The 22797-nt window shown below is 37.7% G+C and overlaps 1 protein-coding gene across 10 annotated transcripts in view; it reads left to right on the forward strand.

Moving 5' to 3' along the window:
* Positions 1–22797, forward strand: part of alpha-Cat (catenin alpha) — a 69911-nt gene that overhangs the window by 35314 nt on the left and 11800 nt on the right. For all 10 annotated transcript variants that reach the window (XM_083135857.1, XM_083135886.1, XM_083135931.1 and 7 more), the window contains 10 exons: positions 2747–2862; positions 10923–11040; positions 11574–11823; positions 12839–13039; positions 13720–13871; positions 17558–17627; positions 18904–18971; positions 20014–20195; positions 21600–21840; positions 22534–22650. In XM_083135857.1, the coding sequence (XP_082991983.1) occupies positions 2747–2862; positions 10923–11040; positions 11574–11823; positions 12839–13039; positions 13720–13871; positions 17558–17627; positions 18904–18971; positions 20014–20195; positions 21600–21840; positions 22534–22650 (1515 nt within the window). The remainder of the gene's footprint in view (positions 1–2746; positions 2863–10922; positions 11041–11573; positions 11824–12838; positions 13040–13719; positions 13872–17557; positions 17628–18903; positions 18972–20013; positions 20196–21599; positions 21841–22533; positions 22651–22797) is intronic.

Consider the following 22797-nt stretch of genomic DNA (forward strand, 5'->3'; position numbering starts at 1 on the left):
CAGCTGTTTTCTAATCACTTCTGTGTTTTTCTGTACAACCACCCTTCATGGTGAAAAGTATAGTAGTTGTCACAGTTTTAAACTTTCACTTGTCCTTTGCTTTTGTGGAAAAGATATGCAGGTTTATTTTATTTTATGTTTTGTATTAGTGAATGTACCAATATGGTGGAGCACTAATATTGCATTTAATTTCTTGTATTCTAATTTTTTAACAATGCGCCATGTGGTGAAATGATTATGTAGACATATATCTGTCTATACCTTGTTTTCTAAAGGGACAAGGCAAAATACATTACTGATTTATTCCAGGATGGTTACAGTATTGGTTTGTTTCCATCCACAATATAAATATGTTATGTCCAAGAAAGAACTGGAGCCAACATCTGTAGGAGAGCAGTAAGCACAGCATGCTACAATGCCAGGAGCCCAGGTTCGAATCCTGGCCTTGTTCTATCTGAAACTGACTCCTTTTGTAGCTGGCTGATACAAAAAATCTCTCCCCCTGCCTCTCTCTCCATCCCTTCCCTCCTACCCCCTCCCTCCATGGACAGCCTCTAGTGCATCAAATGTAAACTGTCAAAGTTTCTCTTTTCAGAGATCTGATGCTTTCTTGTTCACTCACTAGTTCTTTCATGGACACCTTGTAGTTAATGATTGCATAAACAAGAAGTTAAATGGAAATCACCACCTGCTGACATATTGCGAAGTCATAGATGTGTCATATGCTGATTACTTGGAATGTACATTACATTGGAGCCCCATAATGTATTTTGTATTTTTAAAAGCATTGCAGCACAACAATTATGTACAGGACATTGCCAAAATACACATGGAAATAATCACTGGAGTGAAGATTTCTGCAGAAAAAGTCAGTGTAAAAAAAGTCCAAGGGTGAGGATTGATTGTCAATGTGTCGAGCCTTCAGTCCAGTTTGTCCTAGGAAAGGTTGCAGGTTGGGAGCGGTTCTACCGGTTTGGAGAGGGGTGCCAGTCGACAGGAGATACAGGAGGAGGGGAAGGGGAACGTGTCTCTCGTCTTTGTGACATATCATCAGAATCTAATTCTGATGACATGTCAGAGGGAATGTCAAGTTCTTCTTCATCCCACTCAGAGTCCGTATCCATTGCCTCCAGCTCATTCCGAATTTCATCAGAACGGAGATCACTCTGGGAAGCCGTGGTCAACTATAAGCCTTTTGCTGACACTCCAGACACAAATGACACTTTCACATGGCACAAGTCACACGCACACTTGTCAGTTTGTGAGATATAAAAACCACCGCACCACAAAAAACAACTTCAGGCACGTGCACACTTCGCGAGCATTGCTGATGGATGTGAGCGAGCATTGCTGATGGATGTGAGCTCTCTCATAAACTAGACCGGAGTGACTAAAGCATGCCAAAAATGGCACTTTCTTGCATGTGTGTCACCAGTCTATTTTTAGACAATGCAGATCACGTTGTAGCCACTTGAGAAATGCTTGTGCTTGACAACAAAGACCTGTTTTCCTACCTAAATCTTTGCTTTGTTACAACACAGTTTTCCTCAACCCCTCTCCCCCTCCCCCCACCCTTCTGCCAACATGGGGAAAGTTCCTTGTGACATCAGGTACCAACAAGCAAACTTTACACCCATCGAGTTTCCCGTGGTGGAAGGAACACATTGCTTTAGAACAACAAATCCCGCCTTTGTTTGTCGGAATTCTTTTTTCTTTGAGAGGAAGCCACCATTTTCCTGCCTCTTTTGTTCAACACCAAGACGTGCAAGAGTCATTATTGTTTAATATATGTGTTAACAATAATGTGAAAAAAGAAAATCGCAATTCCAGCCAAAAGTAGCGACATTATAACGTAAAAATTACGAGCATAACAAGGTATCTCAATCGAGATACTTGGGCACCAAGAGGTTAATGTAAAAACTGGCAACCTATACCTAGGATGCTGCCAAGTCAAATTTGAGTCTTTGCTGCCACTTTCGTATTTCGTTAAATTAATACGACCTGTCGTAAATTTAAAAATGATAACATGTAGAGTGAGTAAATTGTGAAAAATTATGGTGCATTTGCTTCAGTAGGATGACATCAAAAACAGTGTAGTATTTCCTTTTAATGCTAATGGAGAAATATTTATTGAAAACCTTTTCTTATGATTTTTACTTCAAGCCCTAAAAAAAATATAATTTGCTAAGAAGTAACATACCGTATATGCATTGGTAAGTGACTTGTCATGCACATGTCCTAACAGCAGACTTAAGGTAGAAGTTCATAAAATAAACTCCCAAGACATGACAAATTTTAATTTTCCACAGTATCGAGATTTTCTTTAACTGCAATTGGTTGGCAGTGAAATGAAATGTAGACTTCCACAATTTAGTGCCACTTAGATTCTATTCACAATTATGTTAATTTGCTGTGGTTCTATTGCACCATTATTAGTTTATTATATTTTTGTTTCATTGCCGAGCCATTTAGAAAAAAATGAATTAACAGGATTGCTAGAAAGTGAAGAATCTTCACTGCATTATCATCATTTATTCAAGGTTTCAGGAATACAATTTAGAATCAAATGTAAATATCCAGAAGTACTTCCACATAAATCTCTTCACTCAGTTTGTGGTTACTGAAGGTGAGAATGTTAATATTCAGTAAACAATGCTGTGGCAATTAAATGGTGTTTGCTTGGAATATGACTATGCATATCCTACTTCTTTCTTTTAACTAGTCTATATTAATAATTTCTTTCCAGATGGGTGTCAAGGAACGAAGTGAAGGATTGGATAGAGCAATTGACCACATGTGTCGAAAGACCAGAGACCTTCGAAGACAGCTAAGAAAAGCAGTTGTGGATCATGTATCAGACAGGTACTTATCACTTCCTCAAAAAAAATTCTATAGTTTGAAATCAAATTTAGTATTTTATTCACCATTTTTAACACCAAAATGACATTTTTATGTCACTTTTGATCCTGAAATATGCTCAGTTTTTGTACCAAAATTACAGTATTTTATTCACCAAAAATATGTCACTGGTACTCTAATTCCTTCAACTCCAGGAATGAAAGGTTGGTGGAAATTGAAACTCGAGCAGGGTTAGTTTTGGAACTGTGGCATTCTCTATGGCTTCACCACAATTTTGTTCTGAACACTTGCATGGCATAGAATGATGCATGGTTGAAACAGTGCTTGACTTCAGGGCAGGAGGAAATGTAAATGTATTTCATTTCCAAGTTATATCAATTATGTTATATAAAGTTAGCTCTCAAATGATTTTTGCTGTTTGAATATTTCATTGTTCGGTCTTTCACCTAGTTTTTTTTTTTATATAATTATAAATAGGAAATACTCAGATGCGAAATTGTTTTGCACATATAAACAAATCTCTACTGCTGGGAGACTTCAAGGCTACACTTTTAAAATAAGTAGTAGACAACTATGTACTGTCGCATTTTAGTCACATGAAATTGAAAAGTAAGAACTCGTTACAAGATTTGCGAATGACATATACATATATTCTGCTTCCATACAGTTCAACACAAGATAAGGACAACAAACATTACAAGATAATATTACACAGACACACTTTTAAAGACAGTCATAATGGATAACTGATTATTGAAAGACAGAAAAACAAGAAAAAAACAACTGACAAGAGCTTGATGGTTATGTGTATTTCAGGTATGTCATCTGATGTTAGCCAGTGTTTGACATGCACCATTGAAAGTTTTTAAGAATCAAGCTCTTTTGGGAAGCAAATTTTGGTTCCCCCTCCCATCAAGCACAATTAGAAGAGGAAAATTTTAAATTTTACATAAAAATTCCTCTCCAGTTGAAAAGTATTGATCTTTCCCATAGTGCAGAAAATTTTTGATCTTTCCCATAGTGCAGGTGATGTGGTTAGTACCCTGCTCTGGCCACCTTTAACCCCCTCTCCTTTCCTCCAGGCCTGGGTGAGTTCCAAAGCCACTTTATGCAGGAACATGTCTGGAACCTTTCCCACCCTCCCTTGGAATCAAACCTCTGGTCTCTTGTAGCAAGTGTCTTGTAGACTAAACCACTGCAACTAGCTATTTATGGAACCACCTACCTTACTTGGTCTATTTTATCTTATGAGTTAGCTGAACCTTCCTAGTAGCTTAGATTGCCCAATTCCACTTCTCTGTTTTGGTGTTGTGTTACTGCAAATATTATCAGGGTGGCGACAGACCTGGAAAACCGGGAAAAGTCAGGGAATTTGAGGTGTCAAAAAAAGTCAGGGAAATGTCAGGGAATTTCGTCTTCATTGACTTTTTTAAAATTATTATTTATTTATTTAAAGATATCGTTATGGAACTCTGCAGGGGAACAGGAAATCTCGTTCGTAAGTTTCGGCCTCAACTTTTAGGCCCCTTTTATGCGCAACACAACCACGGCGCCAGTAACCAGTGATGGCAGGAGGAGAGAGAGAGAGAAATTTCTCTCGCCCTGGCTTCTCGGCGGGTATTTTAAATTCGAACACACTTTGGAGGAAAATTGTTATAATTCGGGCACTATGGGAGCAATCTACTTCGGATAACTTTTGTTTTTCAGATAAAACATCATAGCATGCAACCGTGTACAATTCAGATTGCCGAACCGAGGAAGGGGGTTTGGGGGCGCGACCCCCGAATTTCATCGGAAAGAAACATAATAATCTTGAGTTTGCCCCTTCTTCCCCCGCTATTTTGGGGAGAGGGCGCCAACTTTAGTATTCTCTTCAAAGAATGGATATTTCTCAAGAGAATGAAAAATGTTTCATGTTCTTGGGTGCCATACAAGTTGAATAATAAGCCAAAATATGTTGGGTTTTTTTACGAAAAATAGGTAATTTGCAGTTTTTGAGAAAAATTGTTATAACTCAGGAACTATTGGAGCAATCTACTTCGGATAAGTTTTTTTGCAGCTAAAACATCATAGCATGCAACCGTGTACAATTCAGAACGCCTGACCGATGAAGGGGGATTCGGGGGCACAACCCCCGAATTTCAATGGAAAAAACATAAAAATCTGGAGTTTGCCCCTTCTTCCCTCGCTATTTTGGGGAGAGGGCGCCAACTTTAGTATTCTTTTCAAAGAATGAACATTTCTCAAGAGAACTTTCATGTTTTTGGGTACCATACAAGTTGAATAATAAGCCAAAATGTGATTTTTTTTACGAAAAATAGTAATTTGCATTTTTGGAGGAAAATTGTTATAACTCTGGCACTATGGGAGCAATCTACTTCGGATAAGTTTCGTTTTGCAGCTAGAACATCAGAGCATGCAACCGTGTACAATTCAGAACGCCGGACAGACGAAGAGGGGCTTGGAGGGGGGCAACCCCCGAATTTAAATGAAAAAAAATCTGGAATTTGCCCCCTCTTCTCCCGCTATTTTTGGGGAGAAGGCGCAAACCTTAGTATTGTCTTCAAAGAATGGACGTTTCCAAAGAGAATGAAACATGTTTCATGTTTTTGGGTGCCATACAAGTTGAATAATGAGCCAAAATGTGAAACTGTTTTTTACGAAAAGTAGATAATATGCATATTGCTCAGAAAATTGTTATAACTCTGGGAGCAATCTACTTCGGATAAGTTTTGTTTTTCAGTTTTTTCAGAATGCCAAACTGAGAAAGGGGGGTTTGGGGGCGCGACCACCGAATTTCAAGGAAAAAAACAAAAATCTGGAGTTTACCCCCTCTTCTCCCGTTATTTTGGGGAGAAGGCGCAAACCTTAGTATTCTCTTCAAAGAATGTACGTTTCCAAAGAGATTGAAACATGTTTCATGTTCCTGGGTGCCATACAAGTTGAATAATGAGCCAAAATGTGGAACTCTGTTCGGAAATGTGGCATGGATATGTTGCAGAGAAGAGGGAGGTTGGTCATCAATATGAATTTTCCAGGCTTGCTCCAGACCTGCTCCACCCAAACATAAGAGTATGAAGGTCCAAGTATCATCGGGCGAGTAGGACCTTAGGGTCAAGTGCCCATATTTCGGATACTTAATTTCAAATTAGATTTTCAGTACCTAAATGTAAACAAAATAAGCCATAAATGTGTTGATAAACATTGAACATATATTTATTAATGTTTCTGAAAGTTATACTAACATTTATAAGAAATACTTGGTATATTTTATGAAACACAGAATTGTATGCATATTTTTAGTCTGACAAAAAGGTTGCCTAATGTCGGATAGGGTATTTCCTAATTTCGGATAGGGTTACTAATGAGTGTTTGAAAAGGGTGCACAATTTCGGATAGTCGAAATTAGGTACCCGTGCAGCATCCGAAATTAGGAAACCCAGTCGCATATTCAATATGGCGATTCTGTGCGTTCCCCCTCTGAAATAATGTGACTGAAACTACGTAATAATGTTTGCTGAATCTCTCAAGATTATATAAAATTTAGACAGAAGTGAGTAAATATTAACCTTCCAGTTGTAGGCCTTAAGTTTGGATGGTGAAATATTACATCAAAACTCCGGAAAAGTCAGAAATATCAGCCACACACTAAAGAAACATTGCTGAAGGTCACGCACAAGGGTAAACTTTGGGACGAAGTAGCGTGTTAGTTGGCACTATCTGCACTTCGGCGCTACTGTTCTAACATGGAAATTTCTTGGTATCCGAAATTAGGAACCTATCCGAAATATGGGCACTTGACCCTACTCTGATGATACCATATGGTACCATCGGGTGAGTAAAGGTTAAGCCTCTAAATATTACGTGGAAAATGCATTGAATTATCATTTTTTCTTGTCCGTATGGGAGTAGTAAGGGGACTTGTCAACTGATGGAGGGGATGGGAGCGGGTGGCGCCGTCCGATGGTTGTCGGACGTCGTAGTAAGGCATTTTGTTGGGCAAACTGAAGGAACATGGAAACAAATAGGTTCCATTGATACATACGATTTTTGTCGAATATCGCCACCCGACCTCACTACAACATGCGATAGAAATTGCAGGACTGCAACATCCAACAAAAATCGCATGCATAAACAAAATAGGTAACTTGCTGCTCGAATTTTGTTACTCTTCTGGCTCACTTCACCTTATTTAATGTAGCAGTGCTTACGAAGGTTTTCTTTCATCATCCTGACGTATTACTGGTTCTGCACAAGTTAACATACGTTTACAATGACATTGCACTATTCTTAGATATCAAGAAGAATCCAACCAAATGAATATATTGAATGCTATCACGAAAAAGTGAAACATAAATCTGCATTGGTGAACATTATAAAAATTGGTAAGTGCATGCTCCCAGCCTCAAATTTACTGCAACACTAGTATTGCAATGAAATTAACGCCACTCTCTGTCCTGTCTGTTTAAACTCGTGAGAGATGGTCGTTAATCTCTCACTGAGTAAGGTTAATGTCCAATATTATGAAATAAAATACTAATAATAAATACGTAAATATTTTAATATCATATTTACTCAAATCATTCAATCATAAAAGCAAAGACCAGCCCTGCTAAATTTTCACTTTCCATCTACTGATTTATACGAGGGGTGTCCAGAAAGTAATTTCCAATTAGTAGGGACATTGAATTTTTCGCAAACGCCAAAACCGTGAAAAATGGTAATTGCTGCAAAGTTATATTGAAATAATGCGAATTTGGCATAAAATGCGAATTGTTGGCGTTTTTAGGGATTTTTTTTAAAGAAATGTCCTAAAACAACGAAAAATTCCATGAAATCCAACATTCTTGTCTTTTCTAGGCCATGTTTGTGTACATAGAACATGCAAGTTTTCCAACATTTTACTCGAGTAAACTATAGAGTTATACGTACATGGAATAATTCCGACAGCCACATTAAATCATGTATTTCCCACGATTTTTTCAACTTCTATCAAAACCATTTGCATCACAGAGCAAAATGGCAGGGTTTTAACACGAGATCGGGTGCGTATCTACCGTCACACGGGAGCCACATATTCGTATTTGTCGCACGAGATATGTTTTGAATTACCAAGCTAAGTGCGCACCATCGGCATTTGTCGAGCGAGTAATAATGGAGCTGTCATTAGGGCATCTGACTACTATGCGAGAGACCCGGGGTCGATCTCCTGCAGGGGAGAACCGGGATGTTTAACACCTATTCAAACTGCTCCGGCGCCCACCCAGCATCATATGAAGCTGGTACCTTGAGGAAATTTTGAGGGATAAAGGTAGCCAGGAGCATGGTGCTGATCAAATCACCACTACCTTCAGCCGTGATCAAGAAAGTGTGGGGCCCTAACTACACACCCCTATAGACCTTCATGGAAAAGTGCAGGGGAGCACTTTACTTTTACTTCCTCAAAAATCTGTTCCAACATATCAAACTGTCATTAAAATACGTAGACCATGTGACCTACAATTTAAAATAATAGTTTAAAAGCACATTGGAGTATTACGTTTCGGTATATTTGGTAGATAAATGTTCTAAAACAAAAACGCGAATTTTGGGAAACGTAACACTAACAAGTCAAAAAAGATAATGCCAATTTTTGGTGCCATAATATATCGGTATCTGTCACGTGAGATTGATTGATTTTAATTTTTTGGGTGCGTCACCACTAATGGTCATTATGCACCCTTCAGTATATATGGGGAAAATTCCATTATCTAAAATTCTTACCTTAAAATTAAAAAAGGGGTATGGAAAATAACTTTCCCAAAATAACTTTCAAGATATCAAACTCTCACGAAGAGGCATAAGCCATGTGACTTACAATTTGAAACAGTAGTTTAAAAACACCATGAAGGTATAATTTCAGATATTTGCCAGAAAATGCGCTAAAATGAAAATGTGAATTTTGGGAAAAATAACACCGTATAGTAAAAAATAAAAAAAATAAACCAATTTAAAAAAATAACAAAATATCAAGCTCCCTACCGATTAGGCATAAATGAAACAAGAATATCAGTTGTAATTTGTTGCATTAGTAACAGTGAGTCCTAACCTAATTTTTGGCATAATCACCACCATTGTTCTGGCATTTGTCGTAGCATGGCACTAAATTTTGTATGCCCATAGTATATGTGTCTGACAGCAAAGACTGGAACTATCTCTACCGCAGTGTAGCTGTCAAATCCTTGTCCTGCCAGAAACCTCTTCAGTTAAACAAAGAGATGAAAGTCGGCACATTCAAGGCCAGGGCTGTACAGGAAGTGGTTCAAGATCTCTCACCTGAAGTGATGCAAAAGGCCCGTGTGTACTCCGCTGTATGGGGTTGTGCACATTCGATTGGCCTTCCGTGAATTGTGTGCACCATCGTCTGACCATACTATCACTCACGACGTCCGGTCTGCACACCTCACACGATTGCTGGTGGCTCTGTGCCAAATTCTGAGCTTGCAATGTAGGCTACATCGCAGTGGGTGGGAGACTGTATGGGAGCTGCAATCTTTAACCTAGAACTGTCCTAAAACTGCTGCATTGCAACTGTACCAGATTACAGTTACATGACACTTCTTCCTGCCTGCATGTGTGTGTGTCGCTCTCCAACCACTAGTGTTGCGTATAGGCACCATTGGAGCTTTTTTCAGGATTCACCTCGTATATGAACTTTCAGAAGCTATTATTATTATAATTAGAGTATTCCTGTTTTAATGTGTTGGTTAGCTAAATCAGGTACCTATACAATGCAATTTCATCAGCATTAATGGTATAACTGCATGTTGTCTGTTTCACAGTACTTCACTTGGATATACTGTACTGAAGCAGAAATCCCATTGATAATGTAAGGAAATATGACACTTTATTTTGTTCGATTCAATTGTTTCACTTATATGCAAGAGTTAAGTTGTGTGCTTCACAGAGAAGAGAGAAGTAGCTTTATGCATTGAAAAATGAATCCGCACTCATGGTTCTTGCAAGCAAAGGATTCCAAACCTCAGTGGAAATATCAACATATAATACCGAGAATGCATAAGGAGACTGATAAATTACAAATTGCATTTCTTAATCATTCAATCTTCACTCTTATCTCACTTAGTCGTAACTTTAAAAATAATCAAGTATTTTATTTTAAACTTACAGCGTATGACAAAATTCCGTAATCCTTTCCTAGCTTGTACATTGTAATAATTTTCCAAATTCACTATTTTGCAGTTTGAATTCAAATCATAGAGAATAGAGAAATTAAGTCAATTTCATAGAAGATAATATTGGTACTTAACAAAACCATAACGTGGATCTGTGCGAGTTTATTATTTTTATTTGCAAAAACATCGATTTAGTTTAGTTTGTAATTGTCAGGGAAAAATGTAAATTTTGTCCTGGAAAACCTGGAAAAGTCAGGGAATTTTATTTCTGCTTGTTTGTAGCCACCCTGATTATTAATGACTCTTCTATGAAATAAGTTGAAATTATTCTTTTGGTACTAGTTTACTATCCATGGGACAGATTTCTTCATTTCTACAGAAGAAACTACTTACCGTAATAAGTTCCTGTAGTATTGTCTAACATCTGGAAGGTGTTTTGTGTGATGTGGGAATGTTTCATAGCGGAAATTCAACCATTGACGCATAGCCCCACGATCCATTCATACATAGCCCCACGAACCATTTCCGGTAAGGTTAGGTTAGGTAGGGTCACAATAGGTTACAATAGTTAAAAATTGGTTTCGAAAAAAGTATGCGTAGCCCCACACACCATTCTCGCATAGCCCCACAAACCATTGACACACAGCCCCACAAACCATTTGCGGAAACGTATGTTCTTCAGTTACAAAAACACTTTTTTTAAAAAAAAATTGATCAAAAAAACGTGAATACACGTTAAAAAATGATCCGCGAAGCAGATAGGTAAGTACAAATGTCAAAAATTGACGAAACTCAGAAGTTATAGGTGTCCGAAGGATAGTAAACATTTACCATTCTTTACCATTATTATTTTTTTCCAGAACTTCATTGTAAACAATTCTTTTTTTGCAGCTTTTTGGAAACCAATGTTCCTTTATTGGTGCTTATTGAAGCAGCTAAAGCTGGTAATGAGAAAGAAGTTGAAGAATATGCTCTTGTCTTCCAAGAACATGCTAACAAACTGGTTGAAGTAAGTGCCACTTATTTTAATGTATAACTTCATATTAATTTGGACTCCTTTAGACGAGAATAAATTTAACACTATGATAACTACATAAAGATGTTATTAGAAAGAAAATGTTCATTTTGTGTAATAAGTATAGTTTCAAATCAAATCTGGGATTTTATCCACTATTTTAACACTGAAATATTATATACTGCTTTTGATCTTGAAATGATTGCCCAGTTTTTGAACTGAAATCTTGATCTTTTATTTACCAGAAATATGTTGCTCTATTTATAACATATCCCCTATGTGCCTCAGTAGGTTGTTCATTTGATAATTATTTTTTCATTGCTCTGTGTAAAGATCCATCATTAGATAGGATGCAGTCTGCTTTATTTGTAATATAGTTTTTGTGATTATAGTTTTTTTCAGTAAATTTGTTAAGAAATCGACATTACAGTTTTCTTTCAGGATAGGAGATTATTAATATGGAGAATGATTTTTAGGTTACATGAATTACTTGATCCACAACTGAGAGTTACTTTGGATACTTGCAGGTTGCAAACTTAGCTTGCAGTATGTCAGGCAATGAGGATGGAGTGAAGATGGTGAGGTATGCAGCTTCCCAAATTGAAAACTTGTGCCCTCAAGTAATTAATGCTGCACGCATCTTGGCAGCACGGCCTAGATCGAAAGTGGCTCAAGAGAACATGGATGTGTTCCGTGATGCATGGGAAAACCAAGTGCGCATCTTGACAGAAGCTGTTGACGATATTACCACTATCGATGACTTCCTTGCTGTATCAGGTATTTTTCTTTCCATATCTAAAATTTAGTGTAGTGAACTTGAAAATTGAAGATTGAGTATTTATATTTGTTATTTTATGTTGCTTTTATGCCACGCCATAAAAGTTAATAGAACAATGTTTCATGTACTTTTTAGGTTAACATGAGAGTGATGACAGAATTTTTTTTTTCAGCAAGAAAACCTGCCCAGTTTTTCCAAATATTGACTTATTTGATTGCATACTTCTTCATCAGGTTTATTTTACTCAGATATTTTTCCTCTCTTACAATATACTTGCATCCTACTTTTGTTCATTATTTTTCAGGCCTCTTCTTCCTTACCTTTCTTGCCTCTCAAATGTTGCAGTTACCACATGGCACATTAAATTGCCTAGGTACAAAACCACAGCACATACTTTTTTCAGCATGATCGTCCAAATTTTTTGAGTCTTGCGGGAAGAGGTTTGTTTGCTTAAGTGCCAAATATTTTGCACTGACGACTAGATAGCGTATGCTTGAATGGGCAAAATGAGCTGTATGCACTTGAAGCCCAGTAATACATGTATAACCATAATTTGTGTGTGGTATTGGGCCCTCAAATGTGGATTGTGAAGTGAAAGATGCTGTGAAATTGAAATAGATGATAGTGGGCTGATGCTACCAAGGTGGCACATAATATGTGTGTGTCTACGATTATTGTCACATTAAAATTATATTCCATTGTATACGCTCAAGCATAGCACACTCGATGGTGGGAGACACAAACGAGTATGAGCAAGTGATAGTGGTACTGTGCAGTACTGTAATTTGCATACTTCAGTTGAAAAAGCAATTTTGAGTGCTGCAACCTTTAATGTTTATGTGGAGAACAAGGACAGTCTACACAGTACATCTTTTGTTCCTTGAGCTTGGGATAAGTGAGATTGATCTTCAAACTTGTATTATATTGTATGTATGTTTTTACATATTCACAGCATGTGAATAACATAGTTTTAGCCAATGTGTGTTTTTAATTGTTTTCTTATACATATTACAGAAAACCACATACTAGAAGATGTGAACAAGTGTGTGTTAGCCTTGCAAGAAGGTGATGCTGATACGCTGGATCGTACAGCTGGTGCTATCCGAGGCCGTTCTGCTAGAGTCTGCAATGTTGTTGGTGCTGAAATGGATAACTACGAGCCAGGGATCTACACAGAGAGAGTGTTGGAAGCTGTGAAAGTGTTGAGAGATCAAGGTAAGTGAATTTAATTTGCCTTACAGTAAAAATGTCACATTATAAAATAAGTATTTTGCTTGTATTAGGTAACTTCATAAAATTAGAAGTTAAAAAACTTTAATGCAAAAAGTTGAGGAAGGTAAAAAACAGATTCAAATTTAAAATTCTGATTAACATAATGCTTGTAGATGCTAGTCTAGACATTCTGTTGTTGCTGTTTGCATACAGAAGAAACTTATTGTTGTCCAGTTATTGTAAACTGGCATATCTCACACATTATAAACAGTCCAAACTATTTCTCATTCCTGACTGTTAGATCCAGAATAGCCATAGGTATCATTCATGTAATTTCTGGGCAAACTATACTTATTTGTTAATCATTAAATTCCTACCTTTTTCCTATGCTATGGTGTAGATTCATCCATTTTGGTGGAACAGCATCTTACCTATGTGAAACACAGTCACACACGCATATTCAACAACTGAAAAAATCTGGGAAAATTGAGAACCATGCTCAAGACAAATTAGGGAAGTGTTCAAAAGTAGTGAACGGTTACACATTTTCGTATTTTTTGTTTTACTATTTCAGTATATTGTTTTCAATAATGTTGTGTTATTTCAGTATGTCTCTTTGGAATTTAACTTTGCTAATTTTCGTTCATAAGTTTGTTAGATCTCATAATGAATTATGCTTTCAGTCATGCCAAACTTTGCTCAAAGGGTTGAGGTTGCTGTAGATGCTTTGTCATCGAACCCTTCAAAGGATGTTGATGAAAATGAGTTTATTGATGCATCCAGGCTGGTGTATGATGGCGTAAGGGAAATACGAAGAGCAGTATTGATGAACAGGGTAAGAAAGTTACTTGTGTAAGCAGTGTAATTCTAGGCCATGTCCGAATGGCATTCTGTTCTTTCCCATCAGTTCCTTGGCCCGTCGAAGTCATCCGAATGTACATAACACGTTGCAGTACGGTCATGGGCATCCGGAAGGGGGGCAAGGGGGGGGGGCTGTGCCCCCCCCCCCTGCAAAATTAAAGTCAACCAAAAAATATGTATTTCACACATATAATTTCATTTTAGCCACAATAATCTGTGTTAATTATTGCACGAACACCATAAATTCAAATTAAAGCAATGTTTTTTATGGAACAACACTATTTTTGGTGAAAATTTGCCTTCGTTTGCCCCCCCCCTGGAAACAAATACCTTCCTTTCCCCTCCCTGGAAAAAATCCTGCGGACGTCCATGAGTATGGTTGCCACTTTTCCCACCAGGTGTCAGCTTGAATGTTACCCACTGTACAGGTCCACATTATGGAAGCAGAAGGCAGACAACAATCAAACACAACAATGATTTCCACCTATTTACCACTCACATCAAAAATGTGGCATGTGATTCCTTCTTTACCAATTTTTCTACGTACAGTGTTATCGATAAAATGTCCAAGTAACATTGAGTTTTACATCGTCTGTTCAGTAAGCGTTGCCTCTGCAAAGTGAAAGTTGCAATATGGTTGCCGAATGTGGGACTACAGCGAGTTGAAGCATGTACTTGTCTCACCTCTCCCCTTGAACTCCACCTGCTGATTTGGACACTGCCATAGAATTTCTGGTTTTACAATGCACATAGTTTAAACCATAATTTAATTTGTTGTAAAGTTAAAGTAGGTTTTCAAGTGGCTAAATATGGAACATTTGAATGTGTGTGTGTGTGTGTGTGTGTGTGTGTGTGTGTATCTATATATATATATATATATATATATATATATATATATAAATCAAAGAAGGTAAAAGGAAACACTAACCGGACAGTAGAAAAATTCAAAATTTTCGCTAATTTCATAGCATCATCGGTGTGAGAAGAAATAGACGGAACCGGAAGTTGGGGCACTGCAGAGTTGCCAGGTCCCCATCGAAGAAGAAGCGGTGCGTAGAACGAAAAAAACACTGTTTCTTCACCAGGCTCGTCGTAAACTGTGAGTGTGTAGGAAGAGTTGGGAGGGCGGGAGGGACGGGATGGTTTGAGGGGGAAGGTGGGTGAGGGACATTACTGGGTGGCCTTGTTCAGGCCAGGTGGGGTGGTTGCACTCATGGCCGATATATAGGCCCTTTCCCATCTTTTGCGAACAGAGGTGTTGGCTGGTTTGGGTAGGAGATGGATGATCGCTACCCGGAAGCAGTCGTTGAAACTGATGTTGTGGTGGTTGGTGTGGACGGCGACAGTGAAGTCCAGGTTGTGGGTGGAGGAGCGGTGGTTATTGATGCGGAGGTTGAGGGCTGTTGATGTTTCCCCCAGGTAAAAATCACTCACCACAGATGTTGCAGGTGAGGATGTAGATAAGGTTTGAGGCATGGCAGGTCCCTTTGGGATGAAGGGTAAATTTGCCAGTGGCCGTGTACACCTGGAGGGTGTGAGAAGTGATGAGGATGGAGCAGGTCTTGCACCTGGGGCGGTTGCATTTATGGGCAGGGGGGTGTTGGATGTGTGGTGAAGGAGTGTTGTGGACCAGGATGTTTTGGAGGTTGGGGGGGGTCGTTTGAAAACCACCCTGGGTTTGTCGGGAAATATGCTTTTGGTTTCAGGATCACTGTGGAGAATTGGGAGAATAGAGTGCAGTGTGTGCCTGATTTTGTTGAGGTGGGGATGATATTGGGTGATGAGTGCCGGTGGGTTGGTGGCAGCAGGTTTCTTGGTGGTAGTGGTATGTGAGGCAGCTCGCGATATTTGCTTGGTGACCAGGATGGAGGGATATCCACGGTTAACCAGGGCCTGGAGTAGGCGGAGGTTATAATTCTGGCGGGAGGTGGGTGAAGTGTTCAGGCGTTGTCCCCTGAGGGCCAGAGAGAATGGAATGGCTTTTTTGGTGTGGCACACACTGCACTCTCTTCTCCCAATTCTCCACAGTGATCCTGAAACCAAAAGCATGTTTCCCGACAAACCCAGGGTGGTTTTCAAATGCCCCCCCAACCTCCAAAACATCCTGGTCCACAACATTCCTTCACCACACATCCAACACCCCCCTGCCCATAAATGCAACCGCCCCAGGTGCAAGACCTGCCCCATCCTCATCACTTCTCACACCCTCCAGGTGCACACGGCCACTGGCAAATTTACCCTTCATCCCAAAGGGACCTGCCATGCCTCAAACCTAGATACATCCTCACCTGCAACATCTGTGGTGATTTTTACCTGGGGGAAACATCAACAGCCCTCAACCTCCGCATCAATAACCACCGCTCCTCCACCCACAACCTGGACTTCACTGTCGCCGTCCACACCAACCACCACAACATCAGTTTCAACGACTGCTTCCGGGTAGCGATCATCCATCTCCTACCCAAACCAGCCAACACCTCTGTTCGCAAAAGATGGGAAAGGGCCTATATATCGGCCATAAGTGCAACCACCCCACCTGGCCTGAACAAGGCCACCCAGTAATGTCCATCCCTCACCCACCTTCCCCCCCAAACCATCCCGTCCCTCCCGCCCTCCCAACTCTTCCTACACACTCACAGTTTACGACGAGCCTGGTGACGAAACAGTGTTTTTTTCGTTCTACGCACTGCTTCTTCTTCGATGGGGACCTGGCAACTCTGCAGTGCCCCAACTTCCGGTTCCGTCTATTTCTTCTCACACCGATGATGCTATGAAATTAGCGAAAATTTTGAATTTTTCTACTGCCCGGTGAGTGTTTCCTTTTACCTTCTTTGATTTTTACTTAGCCCTTTTGGCCCTCCTTGCTTTTATCCATATATATATATATGTGTGTGTGTGTGTGTGTGTGTGTGTGTGTGTGTGTGTGTGTGTGTGTGTGAGAGAAAGAGAGAGAGAGAGAGAGAGAGAGAGAGAGAGAGAGAGAGTGAGTGAGTGAGAGTGATCTGATCACAAGAACCTGTTCCATCTGGCGTGTGATGTCAGAACATATTTTATTAAATTTTAAGTATAAATCAAATTTGTTTTGTGTTTAAATGGTGAACAAAAGTCACAGTCTCTGAAAGAGTAATATTCTTATTAATTTTACCATATAATCTGTAATTTCAAATACTGATGTGTACGTGACTGCATTGAATCTTCTTTTTTTATAACTGCCATTAGTTGTAGATTGTCTATGTAGCTGAAAGCTGAGTTAAAATAACAAGAATGTGCATGCAGAAGCTAAATGCAATGTTGTGTTCCTTCATTTACATTTTCCCACCTTATACATTCAAACTCCATGGTCTCAATAAAACAAAATGCTATAAAACTTCTTCAGATTTACAATTTTCCCTCATTTTAAGTTTTTCCGTACACCCCCAAAGAACATAAAATCGAGATTTTAATATTTTCTTTCTTTTTGTTTTGGACAAAATGCAGTGAAAATACATTCCTAGCCGCTAGAAGTACATTATTACTGATTATTTCTATCCACTGTAAGTTTTCTGTACTTATAATTAACATTCTTAATAGTAGTATAATTTTGTTTCAAGATTAGTTGTGGGTACCTTGCTTCGTCTTGTATTTGCAATGTTCTCTCTATATTGTTTTTTTCCCCCCCAGACTGATGAAGAATTGGATCCAGAGGATGTTGAGTTTGATGAGCATTACACCATTGAAACAAGGAGTAAATGTAATTGTTTCTTCTTTCTCTGGAATGTACCACTATGGTCTTTGCTGTAGTGACCAGCTTTTATAGTAAGAACGTTTTATTTTGTAAAATGGTATGTATAATGCAGAGAGCATTCACAAAGAAAATATTGTGCACTTCACACTGATTACAACTAAGACGAACATTCATTTTGAAAATTTGAAGAATTTGAGTTCAGGTGCTGACAACTTGAAACCCCTATCTCACATGAGAAAAGAATCCTGAATTTTCTGAAATTAAGAATAGGATTTCTGTTTTTAGAATATAGATATGTTAATGAATAATAGTAAATTGATATGATAAAAAGTGCAAGAATTCAGTTAATCTATATGAAGGTGGTTCTAATAGCTTTTGCCTTGAAAACTAGAAGCCAAAATTCTTTGCAATTGTCTGTTGTCATACTAGTCCCCTTGTGAGCAGGGAATTTGCACAAGTAATGTATTCCTTCTGTAGTACAAGTTCTTATTTTCTCGACTTTTTGATGCTACAAACATTCATGTTTTTGAAGAAATACAAATACAATATTCATTTGAATACTAATTGCATTTGTAGCTCCTGAAAAAAAGTACACGTGTGGCATTGAAATACCAAGAGAATAAAGTCACAACCGAAGATGCAGTGTGGTAATTCACTATTCACAAAACATGAAGTATATATTTAGAAATGTATTTAAGAAAGAAACACTGTTCATGAATTTAGCTTTTATATCCAGTAGTGCGATACCTAAATGGCATAATTGGCAATATGCCAGTATTGATCTAAATCACTATCAGCTGATTTAGTTCCATCCCCTAATGAGTGGTTTTGCCTAAAGTGAAATGTTAAATTTGAACATAAGAGATGCAACCAGTAACTCGGATCTATTACGTACTGTAGCCCAAGTTAATAATGCACACAAGATTTATAATAAAGTATGAAAACTAAGGAACAATGAGATACATGTAATTTCATCACCATACAGGTGTTGAAATGTTCACATTGCATGAATTGGTTTTACCACTTTGGTTGCTATAAATGCTGGTCTTGTTCAATAACAGTTCAAAAGTATCATCAATCATGCAAATTTAATTTGATAGTTCTGCCACTGTCATTAGCCTGCAGTTTTATAGTCACTTTTACTTAGGCTAAATATTATAACTACTGCTTACATGTGCAAGTCTAGTTCATGTTTGTAATGCTAAAGGGGCAGTAGTTTTTTTCAATGAAGTAGTTCAGGATGATAAGTGGTAATGATGATTATTTTGGTTTTTAATTTCAGCAAGTGCACATACAGGAGAGCATGGTGTGGATGAATATCCTGACATCAGTGGCATATGCACTGCTAGGGTAAGTCCAGTTCATAGTTGTTTAATGCATTCCATATTCTTACAACATCTGCTGAAAAAATCCTCTTCGTGTTCAAAAGAACACTCATGTTTCTTAAGAGGTGAGCCGATACCTAGAGGCATGCAGATTTTGTTTTGACAGAAACACAAAATTTAAAATAGCACACTGTAATGATCATTTTTCATGTGAGGTGCATTTTCCTACCATGTTTTGTCACGAAATTAACTGCAAAATGCGAACTAAGCTCTTAAACAGGAATTTAGAGTATTTGTGGATGCAACACCTTCTGAAGTCTGAATTATCCTGCAAATCACGGAAAATTGCTTAATTCTGCTGTAAATATTGGAGAAGGAAAAATGATCTTTACACAGGAATAAACTTATACTCTGATAACTACATAAATGTACTATTGGAAGGAAAATGTTTATTTTGAGAGAATGTTATTTCCTGAAATGTGTGTGCATATGTTGGGTGAAATTTACCCAGGCAATGTTTACGGCCATGCGAATGGAACTAACGAACTAACAAACAGTTTATTCAAGGTCCCGACATTCAGGAGGGTTCACTGGAAAGGTACTGAGAAGGATGGCCTCAGACACTCATTGGAAGTGATCAAGAAATATATTTTAAAATCGCCTGGGTAATTTTTACCCATATGCACATCCTTACTGGTTAACCAAATTACCCCACTGCATCAGTGGCCAAGTTTTTTAAGTGTTAGATTCATGATATTATCAGCAAACTTCTGACTTGAAGTACTTCATTTTATGTGTTGAATCTCATCATCATTCATTCTGACCATCACAAGTAACCAAAATGTCACAAAAGTTATACAAAATAAGAAATAAGTTATTCAGTCTTGTCTGTAAATTCCATTGGCCACGTTAATAATTCATTCAGCAGTGACAGATAAGAAGAGTAGAAATTTACTGACTTGTAAATTTGTGTAAAAGCATGACACACATTGTATTCAAATGGAAATTGGTTTTTCTGATTGCTTGTAACTTTCCAGCTCTTAATTTGAGTCCCTTTTGTATTTTAGGAAGCTATGCGAAAGATGACAGAAGAAGATAAACAGAAAATTGCTCAACAAGTGGAACACTTCCGAAATGAGAAACTCAAGTTTGACAGAGAAGTTGCTAAGTGGGATGATACAGGAAACGATATCATCGTTTTAGCCAAGCATATGTGTATGATAATGATGGAAATGACAGACTTCACCCGGTAAGCAATACAATATACGCATAGTAACTACTGTAAGACTATTTTTTAGTTCTTTGTCATGTGATATTTAACTTTTAGTATAGGTAAGGACATGTATGCTTTGTTTTTGATGGAATTGCAAGATACGAGGTGCTCACTGTTGATGCTTCATCTGTCTTCCTGCCTTTTGATACTGGTGGTACTAAAAGTCTTGGTCCTTAGGAGATTGGCAGTAAGGAGATTAATTTACTGAAGGAACTTTGAATTAAAACTTATTTATATTTCAATTAGGGATAGAATGTTAATGAAATTTTCACTGATACTAATAAATAATGAATATGAAATTTACCAAAACGTGATATTCTACCCAATCCGATATAAAGTTGCAAATTTTCCTTGAACAACATGAATGGTACATTCACCTCATTTCGCTGTAACCAGGTGACTGGAATGCATTTTTACCTTTCAGTAAGAAGCTGCTTTTTTAGACATTTGCTGCACAAAACCAGGACACATGATAGGTAGATTTTGCTCTAAAAGACAGGTTATTTATACATGTATATGATCGGTAATTCAACCAATAAACATATATACCTGTATCACTGAATATCAATAGAGTACAGATTAAGTGTCTCGCCTCTAATTTAAGTGATGGGCATAGCCCAACATACAATTACTATCCAATAAGATAGGCAATGGGCATAGCTCATTGTTCACTATGAAATTCCATTGTGGATGAATGATGGGCTATAATCGCACCGCGTCTCTTATGGATGTGTGTTGTGACCATCTATTCCACATTTCAACCATTACATGTTGCATTTTCTTCGTTGCAGAATTTTACTTGTACTCATGTCAAATTAAGTTGCACTTTTGTTTGTACTCTTGAGAATGGCATTTAATATAGGATGATTCCAAATCAGATTTCACAGTTAGTGATTATTTCGATCCTAATAGAAAGTATTTATGTTATTTTCATGAACTAATTTTATATTACCTATTCAAAATGTTTTCAGCAATTTTTTTGCAAGTTTTTTCACTTTCAAAATATTGATACAGAAAAAAATCATAAATGTGAGAAAATGTATATAAAATGTAATATATTATTATATATCTGTGGAAAGAGGAAGTGTTGTAGATTTTTAGAAAAAATGTTAAATAATAAAACACTTAACAACATATTTACTATTATTTTTTTCAAAAACCGCAGTAAACCCCGTCTCCTGGGGAAAACTATGTATTCTCACGTCTCTTCCGGAATGGATTAAATACACTAAAAATCTTATCAACGAATGAATTCAAAGGTATTATCCAATATTGAATTAACTGGATGCTATCCCTAGTTTTTAGCCTAATGTCTTGTCTGATAGAAATTGATGTGAACTGCTTTTACATTGCATTAACCTTTACCTTGTGCACACACAGTGGTCGTGGACCTTTGAAGACAACGATGGATGTAATTAACGCTGCAAAGAAAATCTCAGAAGCTGGAACAAAACTGGATAAGTTGACTAGACAAATTGCTGACCAGTGTCCTGAATCATCAACAAAGAAAGATTTGTTGGCTTACCTGCAAAGAATTGCCCTGTACTGCCATCAGCTCAACATTACTTCGAAAGTGAAGGCTGACGTTCAGAATATCAGCGGGGAACTTATTGTGTCAGGGGTAAGTATTTTATGCTTCAGGTCTCGTGTATAGATTCATTTTATTCACACCAAAATAACAGCAGTGGATTTTTTATTGTTATTGACAAATATCATTAGTAATGAGTGTAATGCTAACAGTAATTAATAAAATAATGTAAAAACAGACACTGGACATTGCCAGATGTACTATTATTCACATTCTTTATCAGGGTTCCCTGGCCTGGAAAACAGATTTTTTCCCCTTGCCAGGATTAGAAGCTGAAGAAGCACATTTTATATTTTATCTTAATTTATTTTCAACAGTTGAATTAACTTCGTTCATTCATTAGGATGCAGAATGTAAGACTTAGCACAGAAAAGCAGGGTTATTAAAGGTCCAGGAATTTTAAATAAATTCAATTCTGGCCCAGGTGAGAAAAATCATCAACCGTAAATAGGTTCTGGACCGTAAAGAACCTTTTTATTTGTAAACTATTTCAGTTAGGTTCAGGAAAATTTTTTTTCGTGATCAATTTAAATACGGTCCAAGTTCCATGTTGAAATGAAACAATACGTAACTTGGACCAAATTTAAATTGTGCAAGGAAAAAGGTTCTGTTCCTGTTAAGGAACCCATAACAATCTTGCATGAAAGTAGTAAATATAATATCATTTGTCAATCTTGCTATACCTATGCCAATCTCTTCTACATTCTTTTTTCTCTCCCTATCCAGTTGGATAGTGCTACATCACTCATTCAAGCAGCGAAGAATTTGATGAATGCTGTAGTGCTGACAGTTAAGGCATCATATGTTGCTTCTACAAAATATCCCAGACAAGGCACAGTTTCAGTAAGTAAAATTTTTGTACAGCATAAACTTTTTTCGTTTGTGTTCATGTGCGTGTGTGCATGCAAGGTTTGAATTGGTGGAATAGATGAAACGGGGAAGTTATTTGAAAAGTAGTCCCCTGCCATTAATGCTCTATCACAGTGATGT

The sequence above is a fragment of the Lepisma saccharinum genome, chromosome 1 (genome assembly GCF_977018435.1).
Source record: "Lepisma saccharinum chromosome 1, izLepSacc3.1, whole genome shotgun sequence".
Classification (NCBI taxonomy): domain Eukaryota; kingdom Metazoa; phylum Arthropoda; class Insecta; order Zygentoma; family Lepismatidae; genus Lepisma; species Lepisma saccharinum.